Source organism: Mesoplodon densirostris, chromosome 10 (genome assembly GCF_025265405.1).
Source record: "Mesoplodon densirostris isolate mMesDen1 chromosome 10, mMesDen1 primary haplotype, whole genome shotgun sequence".
Classification (NCBI taxonomy): Eukaryota; Metazoa; Chordata; class Mammalia; order Artiodactyla; family Ziphiidae; genus Mesoplodon; species Mesoplodon densirostris.
In genome coordinates this window covers 73,809,251-73,828,034 of record NC_082670.1, presented here as the reverse complement: position 1 = coordinate 73,828,034, position 18,784 = coordinate 73,809,251, and the positions used below count along the sequence as shown (strand labels likewise).

Here is an 18,784-nt window from a genome sequence, read left to right as displayed (position 1 = left end):
AGGAAAAGGCAACTGGTGAGCATGAGGCTCACCAAGGTAAAATTACACTTCAGATTCTGTTCTGACAAATTTTAAGGAGATAGCCGTATTAGAACTGCACAGAAGTTACCATTATATCAATTAATGCATTAAAGAAGCATTTCATAGAATGCTTTAACATATAAGCAGGGTGTTTAAAAGAAGCAGCTTGTGTGTCAGTGAATACTTTTAATGCTATTATAGGACAGATTCTGAAATATATGAGGATGCGGTAGAACTTCAGCAGTTTTTTATTAAAATTCGTGATGAACTCTGCAAAAATGGAGAGATCCTTCTTTCACCAGCACTCAGCTATACCACAAAACATTTACATAATGATGTGGAGAAAGAGAAAAAGGAAAAACTACCGAAAGAAATAGAGGAAGATAAACTAAAACGAGAAGAAGAAAAAAGAGGTTAGTTTCTTTCATTTTATTAAATATGAAGAAACATTATTATGCTCTGTCCTAGCTGGTCTTATAATTACCTGTGGAGCAGAGTCCTGTTTGTGTACATGAAGACTCGGGGTGTTGGCTCTTTCAAAACAGACATGGTGAGATGGGAAATGTTTTTGTCATCAGTTTGGTCATCAGACTGGAAAAGGTTGGAAGTTATACGTGACACAGCTGTTATTCTAGTATTTCAAGAACAGAGTCAATTAATTCACAAGTGTGGAAGCTAAATACCTCTTAATACTATTGGTAGATAAAAACCTAAGGGGCCCAGCTGGGGCTAGAGAGCATTCTCAGCAGTGCATAAAGTTTCTGCCCCATTGTTCAACAGCATGGCTGTCCTCATATGGACTCAGCCAGGTAAGTAGATTATATTTTGTTTTTGTTTTTATTTATTTATTTATTTATTTATTTATTTATGGCTGCATCGGGTCTTAGTTGCGGCACGCAGGATCTTTTGTTGCGGTGCGCAGACTTTTCTCTAGTTGGGGTACACAGGCTCCAGAGCACGTGGGCTCTGTAGCTGCCGCATGCAAGCTTAGTTGCCCCACAGCATGTGCGATCTTAGTTACCCGACCAGAGGTCGAACCTGTGTCCCCTGCATTGGAAGGCGGATTCTTAACCACTGGACCACCAGGGAAGTCCCCAAGTAGATGATATTTTGGTTGAACCACATAACTAGGAGGACATTTTTATTTTAATTATATCAACCTAAAAATGTTACCTTGAGTCACTTGCCAGAATTTAGAAATATTTGAAAGTAGGAAGGAACTTTTATTAGAAATTTAATCATTTCTGAAAAAGTTAGAATTCACATAAATACCTAGAATATGTAACTTTCCAAGAGTCAAATTAGTCTTTAGCATCAAATCTCCTCCTTAGAGTCTTTTTTCCTTAGGCAAGAGAACAAAATAAGTTGATTTGAAGCAAATTCTCATAAGCAATGGCATATGCAAAAAAGAAGAGAAAAGAACCTGGTTGGTGAGAATAGTGATTTTACCAGTACAGGGTTAGCTGCAGAAACCAGCAGCTTTTTGCCAGAAGGAATGTACTCATTTAGGAGGGTGAGTGTGTGTGTGTGTGTGTGAGTGACCGGGAAAGGGGGAGGGGGGTCCTGTGTCTTTTCCAATGAAAGCAGTTGATGCGGGAATGAACAGGGTAAACCTGTAGCTTCGCTTGCCCCAGGTAACAGTTGGGGTTGAGGAATATCCTGAAGATTACCATAGAAGGACTAAGATAAGCTCTCCACACATTCTTGGCTGACTGGAAAACTACACATGTACAGGGGAGATGCGAGATACTGATGAAAAGCAAAATGAGGGATTCTTGAAAGTAGGTCACAACTTTGAATGCATCCCCCAAGCCACATGTAGATCGTTCAGCAGAGGTTGGATCCTTACAGGTTTGAGGTGCTTGAATACAGTCTTCACCTAAATCATTGGCTGAGCTTTAGCTATGCAGACTTACAGCCACCCCTCATGCCATGTGTCCTAGTAGACTTATAATGGGAATCTCAGAGGAGAGAAAGAAAGGGGAATAAAAATATTTGAAGAAATAATGGCTGAAAACTTCTCAAATTTGATGTAAAATATTAACCTACAGCTCCAAGAACATGTAAGAAAACACAAAGGGAATCACATCTAGGTATGTCATAATCAAACTGCTGAAAGAAAGTCTTAAAAGCAGAAAAATAACTCATCATGTCCAAAAAAACAATATGATAATGACTCATAAGAAATAATGGAGGCCAGAAAGCAGTAGAATGATATTCAAAATGCTAAAAGGGGAAGAAAACTGAACCGAGAATTGTGTATCCAGTGAAAGAACCTGTCTTTCAAGAGTGAAGCTGAAATAAGTCATTCCCAGATTAACAAAAATTGAGAGAATTCAGTGCTGGTAGATCTTCCCTATAAGAAATACTGAAGAACGAGCTTCAGGCCAAAAGAAAATACCACCAGGTAGTAACTCAGCTCTGTAAGGAGGACTGAAGAGTATTGGAAATGGTAAATATGCGGGTAAATACAAAAGACTATGTCTGTATCTTTTTCACTTAATTTCTTTAAAAACATTAGATTGATTAAAGGAATAATAACACTATTGTTAACTTTATAACGTTTATGGAAGTATATATGTGACACAGCTAGCACAAAGGAATGGAGCCGTATTGGAGCAAAGTTGCAATATTGAATGAAACTAAATCACTGTTAACCTGAAATAGATGGTGACAAGTTAAAGATGCATATTGTAATAACAAAGAGAAAAAGTCAATACAGGAATTAAAATGATACGCCAGAAATACTTGCTTAACACAAAAGAGGGCAGTAAAGGAGGAAAAAAAGAACAAAAAAATTTAAAAAAATAGCAAAATGGCAGGCTTGAATTCAATCATATCAGTAATTACATACTGCAACTAGACTAAACACTCCATTTAAAATGCATTGGTGGGCTTCCCTGGTGGCGCAGTGGTTGAGAGTCTGCCTGCTGATGCAGGGGACACGGGTTCGTGTCCCATTCTGGGAAGATCCCACATGCCGCGGAGCTGCTGGGCCCGTGAGCCATGGCCGCTGAGCCTGCGCATCCGGAGCCTGTGCTCCACAACGGGAGAGGCCACAACTGTGAGAGGCCCACTTACCGCAAAAAAAAAAAAAAATGCATTGATTATCAGACTGAATTTAAAAAGTAAGATCCAACTGTATGCTGTCTATAAGAGACTCATTTAGATTTGGACACAAATAGATTGAAAGGAAAATGAAGGGAAAAGATATACCATGCAAATAGTAACCATAGTGGGTCGGAGTGACTATATTAATCAGACAAATAGACTTCAAGAAATATTACTAGAGTTGAAGGGGGATATTTTATAATGTTAAAAGGGTAAGAACGTATAATACTTTTAAATGTGTATGCGCCGAACAGTGGAGCCCCAAAATACATGAAGCAAAAACTGACAGAATTGAAGAGAAATAGTTAACAGTTATAGTCTCAATACACCTTTCTCAGCAAATGACAGACTAACTAGACCAAAAATTGGCAAAAGTATGACTTAAATAAGATTGCTATAGACTGAATGTTGTGTCTCCCACCAAAATTCGTATGTTGTAGCCTCCAGTATGTTGGTATTTGGAGATGGGGCCTTTAGGATGTAATTAGGTTTGGATGCAGTCATGGGAGTGGAGCCACTACAGTGGAATTGGTGCCATTGTAAGGGGATGAAGAGTGAGAAGACAACTGTTTATGAACCAGGAAGTGGACCCTCACCAGACACCAAATCTGCCTCCAGAACTGTGAGAAATGGATGTTTGTTGTTTAAGCCACCCCATTTATGGTGGGTGTTCTTACAACAACCTGAGCTCTAGGACAAGGACTGTCAACCAGCTTGACTTGACTGACGTGTAAAACACTATACCCACTGACTGCAGAATACACATTCTTGTAGAGTGTACATGGAACGTTGTCTAGAATGGACCATGTGCTGGGTCATAAAAGTTTAAAAAATTTTAAAGGATTGAAATCATACCAAGTTTGTTCTTTTTTTTTTTATTTTTGGCTGTGTTGGGTCTTGTTGCGCTCGGCCTTTCTCTAGTTGTGGCAAGCGGGGGCTACTCTTTGTTGCTGTGCATGGGCTTTGCATTGTGGTGGCTTTTCTTGTTGCAGAGCACGAGCTCTAGGTGTGCAGCCTTCAGTAGTTGCGGCATGTGGGCTCAGTAGCTGTGGCTTGCAGGCTCTAGAGCGCAGGTTCAGTAGCTGTGGCACACGGGCTTAGTTGCTCCACGGCATGTGGGATCTTCCCAGACCAGGGCTCGAACCCGTGTCCCCTGCATTGGCAGGTGGATTCTTAACCACTGTGCCACCAGAAAAGTCCCAGGTTTTTAATTTTGAGACAGAAGATTCTTCTCTTGAGAAATGGACCAGGCAGTGGGGATCTAAAGATAACATCTGGTCCTCAGTGAAATCCATCCAGCTCTATGTATGCATGGAGAGCTTCCAGTCAGCTTTTTAAAGCGTTTTACTTGGCTTTTTTTCTTGGCTGCACAACGCAGCATGTGGGATCTTAGTTCCCAGACCAGGGTCAGACCCACACCCCCTGCACTGGAAGCACAGCATCTTAACCACTAGACCACCAGGGAAGTCCCTAAAGTGTTTTACTTTTAAATAGAAGCAGATATTTATTTAAATTGGACCAAATATTTAAGGGAAAACTCTCTAAGATGTTAAGATAGAGAGCAAAACAAAAAGAAAAATGGAACTTGGAGGAAACAAAAAAATTGAAGGCAGCAGGAGAAAATTTTTTTTAAAAACCAACTAACTGGACCTTCAGAGAGATGACAAGCTACTGCATCCATAAAACAAGAACAGAAAGCCATAAAAAGTGAACATTTGCAGAACAGAAAATTTCTTGGAAATTAAAAATAGGGCAAACCCACAGAGTTAAAGAAAATACTCACAAATCATTACATCTGATAACGGTCTAGTATCCAGAATATACAAAGGACTCTTACAATTCAACAACAACCAAACAACACAATTCAAAAGTGAGCAAAAGATTTGAATAGATATATCCTCAAAGAAATTATAGAAATGGCCATAAGCACATGAAAATTAATGTTCAATGTCATTAGTCATTAGGGGAATGAAAATGAAAATTACCGTGAGATACCACTTCACACCCTTTAGGATAACTGTTATGAAAAAAAAAAAAGATACAAGTGTTGGTGAACATGTGGAGAAATTGGAACCCTCATAAATTGCTGGTGGGAATGTAAAGTGGTGCAGCCACTGCGGAAAACAGTTTGGCAATTTGTTTAAAAGCTAAACATTTCATTACTATATAATCAATTAGGTCTGCTCCTAGGTATGTACCCAAAAGAACTGAAACCAGGGACTCAAGCAGATACTTGTATACCAATGTTCATAGTAGCATTATTCATAATAGCCAAAAGACAGAAACAACCCAAGTATCCATCACAGATGAATGGATAAACAAAGTGCAGTATTTACATACAGTGGAATATTATTCAGCCATAAAAAGTAAAGAAGTTCTAGGGCTTCCCTGGTGGCGCAGTGGTTGGGAGTCCGCCTGCCGATGCAGGGGATACGGGTTCGTGCCCCGGTCTGGGAGGATCCCGCATGCCGCGGAGAGGCTGGGCCCGTGAGCCATGGCCGCTGGGCCTGTGCGTCCGGAGCCTGTGCTCCGCAATGGGGGAGGCCACAACAGTGAGAGGCCCGCGTACAGCAAAAAAAAAAAAAAAAAAAAAAGTAAAGAAGTTCTGACACATACTACAAGGTGGATGAACCTTGAAAATATTATGCTATCTGAAATAAGCCAGACACAAAAGGACAGATGCTGTGTGATTTCACTTATATGACGTACGTAGAATAACAAATTCATGGAGAGACAAAATAGATTAAAGGTTACCAGGCTGTGGGGAAGAAAGATAAGGAGTTATTATTATTTAATGGTTACAGAGTTTCTGTTTGGACTAAAGAAAAAGTTTTGGAAATAGTGGTTATGGTTACACAACAGTGTGAGTATAATTAAAGCCACTGAATTATACACTTAAAGATCGTCCAGGGCTTCCCTGATGGCGCAGTGGTTAAGAATCCACCTGCCAGTGCAGGGGACACGGGTTTGAGCCCTGGTCAGTGAAGATCCCACATGCCACGGAGCAGCTAAGCCCGTGTGCCACAACTACTGAGCCTGTGCTCTAGAGCCCGTGAGCCACAACTACTGAAGCCCACGTGCCTAGAGCCCATGCTCCACAACAAGAGAAGCCACCACACTGAGAAGCCTGCATACCGCAACGAAGAGCAGCCCCTGATCACCGCAACTAGAGAAAGCCCATGTGCAGCAACAAAGACCCAACGCAGCCAAAAATAAATAAAAATAAAAATAAATTCATTTTAAAAAAATCGTCCAAAAATGGTGAATTTTATGTGATATATATCTTACCACAATTTTTAAAAATTAATGTAGTATACCAAAAACCATTGAATTGTGCACTTTTAAAAATAATTAATTAATTAATTTTTGGCTGTGTTGGGTCTTTGTTGCTGCACGCGGGCTTTCTCTGATTGTGGCGAGCGAAGGCTGCTCTTCGTTGTGGTGTGCGGGCTTCTCATTGTTGGGGATTCTGTTGTGGAGCACGGGCTCTAGGCACACGGGCTTCAGTAGTTGTAGCCCACGGGCTCAGTAGTTGTGGCGCACGGGCTTAGTTGCTCCATGACATGTGGGATCTTCCCGGACCAGGGATTGAACCTGTGTCCCCTGCATTGGCAGGCGCGTTCTTAACCACTGCACCACTATGGAAGTGCCGAACTGTGCACTTTATTTATTTATTTATTTTTAATTTATTTTTTATTTTTATTTTTTTTTTGCGGTACGTGGTCCTCTCACTGTTGTGGCCTCTCCCATTGTGGAGCACAGGCTCCTGACGCGCAGGCTCAGCGGCCATGGCTCACGGGCCCAGCCGCTCCGCGGCATGTGGGATCTTCCCGGACCTGGGCACGAACCCGTGTCCCCTGCATCAGCAGGCGGACCCTCAACCACTGCACCACCAAGGAAGCCCGAACTGTGCACTTTAAATAGGTGAATTGTATGGTGTATTAATTATATCTCAATCTTTAAAAAAAAATGATAGCAGAGTGGGGTTGGGGGATAAGATTGATGCTGTTTAACAGAACAAACTTGCAAAGAGTAGTAAATAAGCTATAGAGATCTAATGCAGAGTACAGTAGATACAGACAACAATATTGTCCTATAGTTATGTAGTGTGGTAAACTGCAATGGCAACAGTATATAAATAGATCAAAGTAACATGTTGTACACCTTAAATTTACACAATGTGGGACTTCCCTGGTGGTCCAGTGGGTAAGACTCCGCGCCCCCAATGCAGGGGGCCCGGGTTCGATCCCTGGTCAGGGAACTAGATCCTGCATGCATGCCACAACTAAGAAGTCCACATGCCGCAACGAAGATCCATGTGCCTCAACTAAGACCCAGCACAGCCTAAATAAATAAATAAATAAATTAATTAATTAAAAAATTTACACAGTTATATATCAAATTTATTCACTTAAAAAATTGTTTTAGGGCCTCCCTGGTGGCGCAGTGGTTAAGAGTCCGCCTGCCGATGCAGGGGATACGGGTTCGTGCCCCGGTCTGGGAGGATCCCATATGCCGCGGAGCGGCTGGGCCCGTGAGCCATGGCCGCTGGGCCTGCGCATCCGGAGCCTGTGCTCCGCAACGGGAGAGGCCACAACAGTGAGAGGCCCGCATACCACAAAAAGAAAAAAAAAAAAAAAAAATTGTTTTAAAAATAGCAGAAGGGAAACAGAAGGATTAGAAGATAAAGTTGAAGAAATCTCCAAGGAAATAGAACAACAAATAAACAAAGAAAAAGATATCTAAAAGATCAGCTCAGGTGGCCTAGAATCCACATAACTGCAGAACACAGTTCTGCTAGGCTTTCTTCCACTATATAACAAGGACCTCTTTCCTCCACTTTCTAATAACATTTTCTTCATTTTCTTCTGAGCCTTCAATGCCAAGTCTTTAATGTCCATTTCTCTACTAACAGTCTATTCAAGGTAACCTAGGCTTCTTTTGTCTTGTTCCTCAAAATTCTTCCAGTCTCTGCTTACTATTCAATTCCAGAGTCACTTTCATATTTTTTTAGGTACTTGTTACTGTAACAACCCCTCTACCGGCTACCAAAATCTAATCTAAATACCATCAACTCGAAAGTCCCAAATCTCATTATTTAAATAGTCTAAACTAGGTGTATGGGTGAGGCTCTGGGTATGGTCCATCCTGAGACACAATTTCTCTTCATCTGTGAAAGTGAAAAACAAGTTCTCTGCTCCTACAGTATAGTGATGGAACATGCATAGGATAACAGGGACATTCCCATTCAAAAAGGGAGAAATGGAAAGAAAAAAAGAGTCATCAATTCCAAGCAGTTTCAAGATCCGGGCAAGCAGACTGCATTAGGCTTCAGGGCATGGAATTAGTTCTCTGTGGCTCCACACTTTGCCCTCTGAATCATCTTTTTTCATGCAAGGTAACACATGTTTGCAGCTGAGTTGTTTTATCAGCCTGTTTCCTGTCTCTAGAATTTGGGGGGTTTAACAGCCTTCTTTCATTTTGTACTCTTTCTCCGTTTCAGGCCTGTTGACAGTGTTCCTGCTGGTATAAAATTCTCAAGAAGCTTGTGAATATGCTTCCTATGTCACTGGGATTCATTTGATTAATCAACTGCTAGATAACATTTTCCACCAAAAATTGCAAAACTTAAAAAAAAAAATTATAATACCAGTATTGGAGAGGGAATGGAGAAACAGACCCCCCGCCTTGTAGCCAAAGAGTGAAGGACTTAAGTTGGTATAGACTTTTGGGGGTCAGTTTGGAATATGCATTTTAAAAACGTTTAACATGCTTATTTCCACCTCTTCCATTTATGGAAAATTATCCTAAGGAAGTAATCAAAGAAGTGGGCAAAGCTTTTTCCTGAAAAAAACCTACGGTGTTTGCAAATAATGGCTTATATGGGAGCCATTAAAAAGTTTTGTTTAGGGCTTCCCTGGTGGCGCAGTGGTTGAGAGTCTGCCTGCCGATGCAGGGGACACGGGTTCGTGCCCCGGTCTGGGAAGATCCCACATGCCGCGGAGCGGCTGGGCCCGTGAGCCGTGGCCGCTGAGCCTGCGCATCCGAAGCCTGTGCTCCGCAATGGGAGAGGCCACAACAGTGAGAGGCCCGTGTACCAAAAAAAAAAAAAAAAAAAAAGTTTTGTTTAGAGACTTCCCTGGTCCAGGTCCAGTGGCTAAGACTCTGCACTCCGAAAGCAGGGAGCCTGGGTTCCCTAGTCAGAGAACTAGATCCTACATGCCACAACTAAGAGTTCGCATGCCGCAACTAAAAGATCCCACATGCTGCAACTAAAAAGATGCCCCAACTAACGGTTCTGCATGCTGCAACTAAAGGGTCCCACATGCTGCAACTTTTGCTGCAACTAAAGATCCCACGTGCCGCAACTAAGACCCAACACAGCCAAATAAATAAATAAATAAACAATTTTTAAAAGTTTTGTTTGACAAAAATAAAAATCTTGTTGAAAAGCATTTAATCTCAAGGGAAATGTTCATGATATATTAAGTGTATGCATATATAGTTTACAGTATATTGTATGAAATACATATTCCATATCTCCTCAATTCTAAGATTCCATTCATTGTGACATAACCATGTAATAACTGTCAGAGGAAAAAATTTCAGATGTGTTAAGATGGAGAGAAAGTACATAATGAGATTATCTCTAGGATTACATGATTTACAAGTGACCTGTTTTCTTCTTTATACGTTTGTGTATCATCCAGAATGACTCTAGTGAGCATATATTATTAAGGTGATTATTTTTATTCTGTAGATGCTTTATTTATGTATTTATTTAAATTAATGGCAATTGGTTGTAATTCAAAAAGACAATTTTGAGTAGAGGCTGTTGGGAATGTGGATGTCATACTATTTGTCCTGAATCCTGCCTTTGAGTATCTAGAAAAGAAGTAAATGTATTAGTATGTGTTGTTTGAATCCTGCATCTGTTCCAACATCCCTTTCATGAAAACTTTTTTCTCTTTTTTACCTAAGAAGCTGAAAAGAGTGAAGATTCCTCTGGAGCTGCAGGCCTCTCAGGCTTACATCGCACATACAGCCAGGACTGCAGCTTTAAGAACAGTATGTACCATGTTGGAGATTATGTCTATGTGGAGCCTGCAGAGGCCAATCTACAACCTCATATAGTCTGTATTGAGAGACTGTGGGAAGATTCTGCTGGTAAGTTCGTTTTAAATTGGAGGGCAGATTGGTGAGATGTGACTATTGTACTCCTCCTTCGTTCTCAAGGAAGGAAATTGTAACTCAGACATTTTATGTGTTCCAACAATAGTTCTACACTGTCAGTAAATGCAGTTAAGTACCCACTATATGAGAAACATAGGATCAAGCACTGTTGGGCAGTGGCACAGCTGAGTCGAAAGAAATACAACTTTCTGAAGTCTAGTTGAGATTCATTCATTCAACTGACATTTATTAAAAACATACCGTGAGCCAAACTCTGTAGGATGGCAGAGATTCAGAAGAACAAAAGGCCTGTGTTTTGCCCCTGGCAAAACCACTCTGGTACAAATCACAAATAAAGAAGAAATTGTTATAGACAGACATGTGCCTTAGCTTAGAATTTGATTTCAAAAAGGCTTCCTAGAACAATTGCCTTTAACTTGAGACATAGAGAATGAATAGGAGTTAATGAAACCAAGAGCAAGCAGAAGTGTGATCCAGGCAATCCAATTCTTTCAGCTGTTCATCATGTAAAATACCTTTGTATTCCTTCACCCAAGAGCTAAATATGTCTTTTAGTATATGTTACATCCTTATAAAAGCACACAGCTTTAGGTGTGTCCTGACCCAGCAGAGTAGAATAGGTCTTATCACCTTCCTTATTCTATTTATTATACATCTTTTAATAGGAGGGGGAAAGTAGCATTTTTTAGGCCTCATTACATTTCATTATTTTAAAGTATTGTTTCTTCTAACATAATTGTATTAAGGAACCGTGGCCTAAAAGCACATTGCTAGGTTTAGGCCATGGCAGAATGGATGGAGTAGTTGCTCATTTTACAAAGAATGTGTTATTTTTGTTAATGGTAATTCTCTTTCTTTCTCTCTCTTTGTTTTTGAGGTGAAAAATGGTTGTATGGCTGTTGGTTTTATCGGCCAAATGAAACATTCCATTTGGCTACACGAAAATTTCTAGAAAAAGAAGTTTTTAAGAGTGACTATTACAATAAAGTTCCTGTTAGTAAAATTCTAGGAAAATGTGTGGTCATGTTTGTTAAGGTAAGAAACTCATTAGTCCCCAAACAATAAATTATTCCATGGGAATAAAATTCACAAACACAAAAAATTGATCTTTACAAAATTGATAGCTCTGTTTTAAACTGTTGAATTTTTTTAAGCTGTGTCTCTAGCTTCTGTAAAGATCTGGGGAGAAATTAACCTGAACATGATGGTGAAAGACTATTTGCTGCCTACACTATATAGCTATATGCAGTTAGCTTAAATTTTTTTATATCAGCAGACAAATTTTTAAGAGTGACATTTTCTGAAGGATCATTATAAATTGTTAGTATGGTTTTAGGTAATAAGGTGCACTTTTTGTTTGTCTGTGTAGTATAGGCACATGCCCACAGCTTTAAGGAATATAATAGCTGTATGAAATACTAATATACTGTCAGAGGAGCAGTTGGTAAGCTAAATAAGCTAAACAGTATGTGGTGAGTAAAGCCATTCAGTATAAGGAAATACTCCTAGATCTCTAGCCATTTACCATTTGTTGTTCACTGTCAAAAAGTCTTAATACTTTAGCTTTTATTTATTTGCTTGTTTGGTGATTCTATTTGTTTTTTGGTTGATTGGTTTTCAGAAAATTCACCTAATTGATTTTATTCTTATATCCACCAGGAATACTTTAAATTATGCCCAGAAAACTTTCGAGATGAGGATGTTTTTGTCTGTGAATCACGGTATTCTGCCAAAACCAAATCTTTTAAGAAAATTAAACTATGGACCATGCCCATCAGCTCAGTTAGATTTGTCCCTCGAGATGTGCCCTTGCCTGTGGTCCGAGTGGCCTCTGTATTTGCAAATGCAGATAAAGGGGATGATGAGAAGAACACAGACATCTCAGAGGACAGTCGAACTGAAGACAGTTTTAACTTGGAAAAGGTATGTAGATAATAGCCACATAGAAAAGAATTTTACATTTCAGAATACCTAGTCTCAAAAATAAATGAATAAAGTACTCAAATTCAGAATTAGAAAAAGAGCAACAATATAAAACCTTAGCCTAGGGACTTCCCTGGTGGCACAGTGGTTAAGAATCTGCCTGCCATTGCAGGGGACATGGGTTCGATCCCTGGTCCAGGAAGATCCCACATGCTGCGGAGCAGCTAAGCCTGTGCACCACAACTACCGAGCCTGTGTGCCACAGCTACTGAAGCCTGCGTGCCTAGAGCCTGTGCTCCGCAACGAAGAGTAACCCCTGCTGACCGCAACTAAGGCCCACATGCAGCAACAAAGACCAAATGCAGCCAAAAAAAAAAATTAAATTTAAAAAAAAAAACAGCCTAATAGAAAGAAGGAACTATAAAGGAAAGAAAGAAATTAATACTTAAAAAACAGAGCAGCAGGGCTTCCCTGGTGGCGCAGTGGTTAAGAATCTGCCTGCCAATGCAGGGGACATGGGTTTGAGCCCTGGTCCGGGAAGATCCCACATGCCGCAGAGCAACTAAGCCCATGCGCCACAACTACTGAGCCTGTGCTCTAGATCCTGCAAGCCACAACTACTGAGCCCCTGTGCCACAACTACTGAGGCCCGCACGCCTAGAACCCGTGCTCTGCAACAGGAGAAGCCATCGCAGTGAGGAGCATGTGCACTGCAACGAAGAGTAGCCCCCGCTCACTGCAACTAGAGAAAGCCCGCGTGCAGCAACGAAGACCCAACACAGCCATAAATAAATAAATAAATGAATGAATAAATGAATAAATAAATAGAGCAGCAGAATTAAAAAGGAGACTTCGACAAGTTCAATGAGATAAACTGCCAACTATCCTAATAAAGGAAAAAGAAGGGAATTAAACTCAACATACAAAATGTAGAGGAAGTTTAAAGACTTGTACATTTCTGTTAATAAATTTGAAAACCTGAATCTCGGAATTCCCTGGCAGTCCAGTGGTTAGGACTCCACGCTTTCACTGCCAAGGGCCTGGGTTAGATCCCTGGTCAGGGAACTAAGATCCCACAAGCCGCATGGTGTGGCCAAAAAATAAATAAATAAAACAAAACAAAAAATAATAATTTTAAAAACCTGAATGAAGTGAATAATTTTCTAGGGTAATACCAATTAGTAAAGTGGAATCAAGAAGAGATAACACATGTAAGTGGACAACAATGTGAAGAAATTTTTTTAATGTCAAAGAGCTCACCTCAAAGAGTACTCAGGTCAGATAATTCCATAGGTAAATTCTTTTAACCCTTTAAATTATTGAAGGACTTCCCTGGAGGTCCAGTGGTTAAGACTGCGCTTCTACTGCAGGGGGCATGGGTTTGATCCCTCGTTGGGGAACTAAGATCCCGCATGCCGTGCAGGGCGGCCAAATGAAAAAAAATTATTGCAGAGCATGGAGAGCAAAGAAAACTTCCCAGTTTCTTTTACCAAGCCGGAATAATCTTGATTCCAAAGTCTGACAAAGTAAAAACAGAAACCTGCAGTTCAGTCTTACTTTATGAATATTGATACAAAAAATACGTGGGAAAAAAGTATTGTTACAAGTGAAATCAAGTTAGTTGTTTGAGAACAACATGACCAAGTAGGCGGGAGTTCATTCTAGGAATGCAAGGATTGTTCAAAATTAGGAAAATTCAGTAATACATGTCATTATAATTAGTAGATAAAAGGAGAAATTATCTGATAAGGTATAGTACCCATCTTGATTGAATTCTTCAGATGGATATTTCCTCAAAGTGATTTTTAAAAATTGTCTTCGTATCTCAAGCCTAGAGTAAAAGAAATTCCTTTTAAAGTTATACACATGACAGAGGTGCTTTCTGTACCATTATCTATATTTTTCTGAGAGTAGCCAATGTAGTAAGACAAACAAAAGTAGTAAAAATATTGACAGTAAGAGGCAAACTTATTTTTTTGCAGATAATGGGGAGGAATTAACTGAAAAGTTTTTGAAAACACTTCAACAAGTAGAAATTTCAAAATCTATATACAAGTCATTAGGTTTCTTATATAAACAACAGTAATTCATAAGACTTTTGAAAGTAAAATGAAAATGTTGAATACACTTTAACAACTGTTAGAAAAATCATATGGAAGAAAATATCCAATTCATATGAACAAAAAACATACATTAAGAAATTATCTTAAAAGGAGTATATGGAACCTATGGGAAGAAAAATAGTCTACTGCAGGACATTAAAGACTTGAATAGGTTGTTTTGGAACTTGACAAAATTATTCAAGCATCCTTTATTTATTTTTTTTTTAATTCTAGCATTCTTAGGAAAGAATAAATACATGACAGTCACCAGAAAAAGGAAAACTGAAAGAGTAGTCAAGAGTGCTTTACCCTGCCAAATAGTATTACATTTTACAAAAATACATTAAAAAAATATTAAGATATTAGCTCAAGGTTGGTCAGTGGAGGGAATAGGCTTTTCACAATTAAATCCAGAATATAAAGATATTCATTCATTCATTTTAGTTTATATATATATATATATTTTTTTAAGTAATTTATTTTTTGGCTCTGTCAGGTCTTTGTTGCTGCATGCAGGCTTTCTCTCTAGTTGCGGCAAGCGGGGGCTACCCTTCGTTGTGGTGAGCAGGCTTCTCGTTGCGGTGGCTTCTCTTGTTAAAGAGCACAGGCTCTAGGCATGTGGGCTTCAGTAGTTGGCACACGGGCTCAGTAGTTGTGGCTTGTGGGCTCTAGAGCACAGGCTCAGTAGTTGTGGCGCATGGGTTTAGTTGCTCTCTGGCATGTGGGATCTTCCTGGACCAGGGATTGAACCCGTGTCCCCTGCATTGGCAGGCAGGTTCTTAACCACTGCGCCACCAGGGAAGTCCGTAGTTTTATATATTTTATATATTTTAACTTTTATTTTGAAGTGACTTTAGACTTAACAAATGTGCCAAGTGCTTAACAAAGATAGTACAGAGACATTCCTTATACTCTTCATTCAGCTTCTGCTAATGTTAACACCTTGTAAAGCATGGTACAAGGATCTAAACCAGAAAATTAACTTTAATACTATTTACTAATCTAGAGACTTGATTCATACTTTCCCTTTTGTCCCACAGTCGCCTTTTTTCCTTCTAGTTTTATTGAGATATAATTGACATATAGCACTGTATAAGTTTAAGGTGTACAGCATAATGATTTGACTTACATATATCATGAAATGATTACCACAGTAAGTTTAGTGAACATCCATCATCTCAATATAGATACAACATTAAAGAAATAGAAAAAAAAATTTTTTTTCCTTGTGATGAGTAGTGTTAGAATTTACTCTCTTAACATCTTTCGTATATAACGTACAGCAGTGTTAATTATATTTATCATGTTGTACATTACATCCTTAATACTTATTTATCTTATAACTGGAAGTTTGTACTTTTTGACCACCTTCATCCAATCCCCCTCTCCCCCATCCCCTGCCTCTGGTGACCACAAATCTGATCTCATTTTCTGAGTTTGTGTTTTTGAAGTATAATTGACCTACAATACTATGTTAGTTCCTGATTCAGTATTTCTATACATTTCAAAATGATCACCATGGTGAGTCTAGTCATCATTTGTCACCATACAAAGATATTACGTAATTATTCCTCACACTGTACATTTCATACCTGTGATTCATTTATTTTATAACTGAAAGTTTGTATAAAGGTAGTATTTCAAATCGGCAAGAGAGGATGGAATCAAATGATACTGGAAAAACTGGTAGCCATTTGAAAAAAAGAAGAAAAAAAACCCCACCTGAACTCTACCTCATTTCATATTCTAAAATAAGATATAAACATTAAAAAAGAAACATAAGTTGCTAACGTAAGTACATTTACTATTATTTACCTGTAATCTTTTATTCATTTATAAGCTTGGAATGGATCCTTTTATATACATGATATAAAGCCCAGTAGCCATAAAAGAAAAAAAAAGATCATTTTCTTGATACAATTGACAATATCAGTTAGTTTAATGAAACAGTCTAAGGACTGCTGTTTCTAATGTACAAAGAGCTCTTTGAAGTCTAGGGAAAAAATAATACTGGAAAAATGGGCAAAGGACCATACAGATCATTTATAGAAGGTCATTCAAAAATGTAAGAAAACGTATTAATCTAATAGCTTTTAAAATGCCCAGCAAATTGGCAAGAGATCTGAAGCCTGATAATACATGCAGCCTGGTGTCGGTGTGGGGTAACACACTCTCATCTCCCATCAGTGGCATTCCCTTTGGCCCTGCTGTTTGATGGCAGGGAATGTGTTCCAACATAGTACTCAGCTAGGTACGCCAAAGGGTGACATAAGTGTTGTTTGTAAAAGCAAAACCCTAGGCCAAACCCAAATGCCTGTGAATGGGAATTAAGTTGTTATACATCCATTCATATAATGCAAACTGTGCAGCCAGCAAAAGGAATTAACAGGTAGCACAATGGGATGTGGTTCCATCATTACTCAGAAAAGTCAAAATGTATGTTTACATATATGTATGTGTAAACAACATGGTAAACTATAAACTAAACTGGATGATTAGGGTTAGATCACAAGAGACTTGTTTTTTAAATTTTACATACTCTAATGTTTGAATTATTTCCAACAAATATACTTTTTATATAAAGAAGAAAAATAAAGTTTTTAAATTGTTAATGTAAAAACTGGAAAAAATGAATTTTTAGTGTCCTAGAAAAAATATCCATTTTAGTGTCCTTACAGTGAAAGAGAAAAGAAAGGAGCTTGGGAAAAAACATGATATTTTTTACATTTTACCAGTATGTCTGGGAATCATAGAGACATTAATTTTAAAAGAAGAAATGTCAGTGGAAGTCAATGTGGGAAGTAACTTAAATTTGTTATTATTATTGTCATTAGAATTCATAAGTCCCCAGTGTCCTCTCTATGTATGAGTTACTTTTTTTAGTCTCATATATTTATTTTAATATTGCATGGCCAAAACATGTCATGCTAAGAACTTTTTAGATGAATAACTAGAACAGAACCCATTCCTGAAATAAAAATGTATTCTTAACCTCAGGGCTTTCTTTTTCATAGCTTCCATTCCTTCAGGTGCCCCTCACCCAGCATATATGTGGGACCTCTCTCATTCTTAAGGATTTTCCAGGAAGTCCATTTCAGTACCACATTTGAAATCATGAAGATCAAAACATTAAATTATTTTGGACAGTCTAAAGGAGATTTTTTTTTTCCTTAAGTTTGAAGTTTCAGACATTCTCAGGGAGATGCAGTAGAAAATTTGGGGGATGTTCTGCAGTTTCCTCAGCTTTTATGTGTTTTAGAGCTTTTATATTTAAAACACCTAGTGCTGTGCTAGTATCTGCTAGGTTCTCAGTAAATTATGTTTCTTATTTTCATTAGTCAGAATTATCTTTTATTTTTCTTCTGAGTCAGGCATTATTCTGTGTACGTAACGTGAATTGTGTCATTTAAGCTTCCTAACAGCCCCACCTGATGGGCACAATATCTTCACTTTACAGATGATGAACCTAAGGCATAAGAGGTCAAGTAATTTACCCATGTCACAGCAGCCAGTAGGTGACAGACCCTGTAATTTATTCAAAAACAGAGTATGTGTATTTATGTCACAGAGGCTATGCTGTTCCTTTCCATGTTGGAATAAATCAAAATGATAAAATTTTTAAATCAGTCAATTGTTAATATGAAGAAATGTGGTGAAGAGGAAGCTTGTGTAGAATTTGCTCCTTATCTTTTTAACAGTTGCGTGAGGCTGTTTTCTGTATGCTGATAAGACTTCTCCATTGCTTTTTTTTGCTGAATTCTGTGAGAATGGGGGAAGAAAGGAGAGGGGAATAAAACAGTCTTGGAGTAACATTATTTTATGAAAATTAACTAGAAATTTAAAATAGATACAATATTTAGTAAGACTTAGTTTGATTTCAGTAACCTATTCCTTTGGTTTCCTATCTTTATCAGAGCTTCTGTTTATGGTTATTTTTTCTTTTAAGTTAAAATGAAGGAAATCTGCTTTCCCTTCTTACCTTCTCTGCCAACTCCTTGATTGTCAGCGGCCTGTCTTCAACCAGTTTCCTTTACCACAGGAGAAAGAAGATGTCCCTGTGGAAATGTCTAACGGTGAACCAGGTTGCCACTACTTTGAGCAGCTCCGGTATAATGACATGTGGCTGAAGGTTGGCGACTGTGTCTTCATCAAGTCCCATGGCCTGGTGCGCCCTCGTGTGGGCAGGTGAGCATTTTTGAGGTAGAGAGGACGAGGTTTGGTTTGAGAGATTCCGAGCCAGTAGAAATTCATCACTGTTTAGGATGAAGGCTAAAGTCCCTCCCTTGGCAACTTTTCCAACTTCCTCTCACACCACACTCTCCCTGTTTACGCCTCTAGCCACACTTCCTTCTTTAAATTGCTTCCATGAATCCCTTTTTTTTTTTTTTGCTTTTTCTTCTCCTACCGTTTACTGAACTCTCAACCCAGAAATC

The 18,784-nt window shown here is 38.8% G+C and overlaps 1 protein-coding gene across 12 annotated transcripts in view; it reads left to right on the top strand.

The window, feature by feature from the left end:
* PBRM1 (polybromo 1) overlaps nucleotides 1-18,784 on the top strand; it is a 104,980-nt gene that overhangs the window by 56,703 nt on the left and 29,493 nt on the right. For all 12 annotated transcript variants that reach the window (XM_060111578.1, XM_060111577.1, XM_060111585.1 and 9 more), the window contains 5 exons: nucleotides 223-434; nucleotides 10,114-10,299; nucleotides 11,204-11,361; nucleotides 11,986-12,249; nucleotides 18,391-18,536. In XM_060111578.1, the coding sequence (XP_059967561.1) occupies nucleotides 223-434; nucleotides 10,114-10,299; nucleotides 11,204-11,361; nucleotides 11,986-12,249; nucleotides 18,391-18,536 (966 nt within the window). The remainder of the gene's footprint in view (nucleotides 1-222; nucleotides 435-10,113; nucleotides 10,300-11,203; nucleotides 11,362-11,985; nucleotides 12,250-18,390; nucleotides 18,537-18,784) is intronic.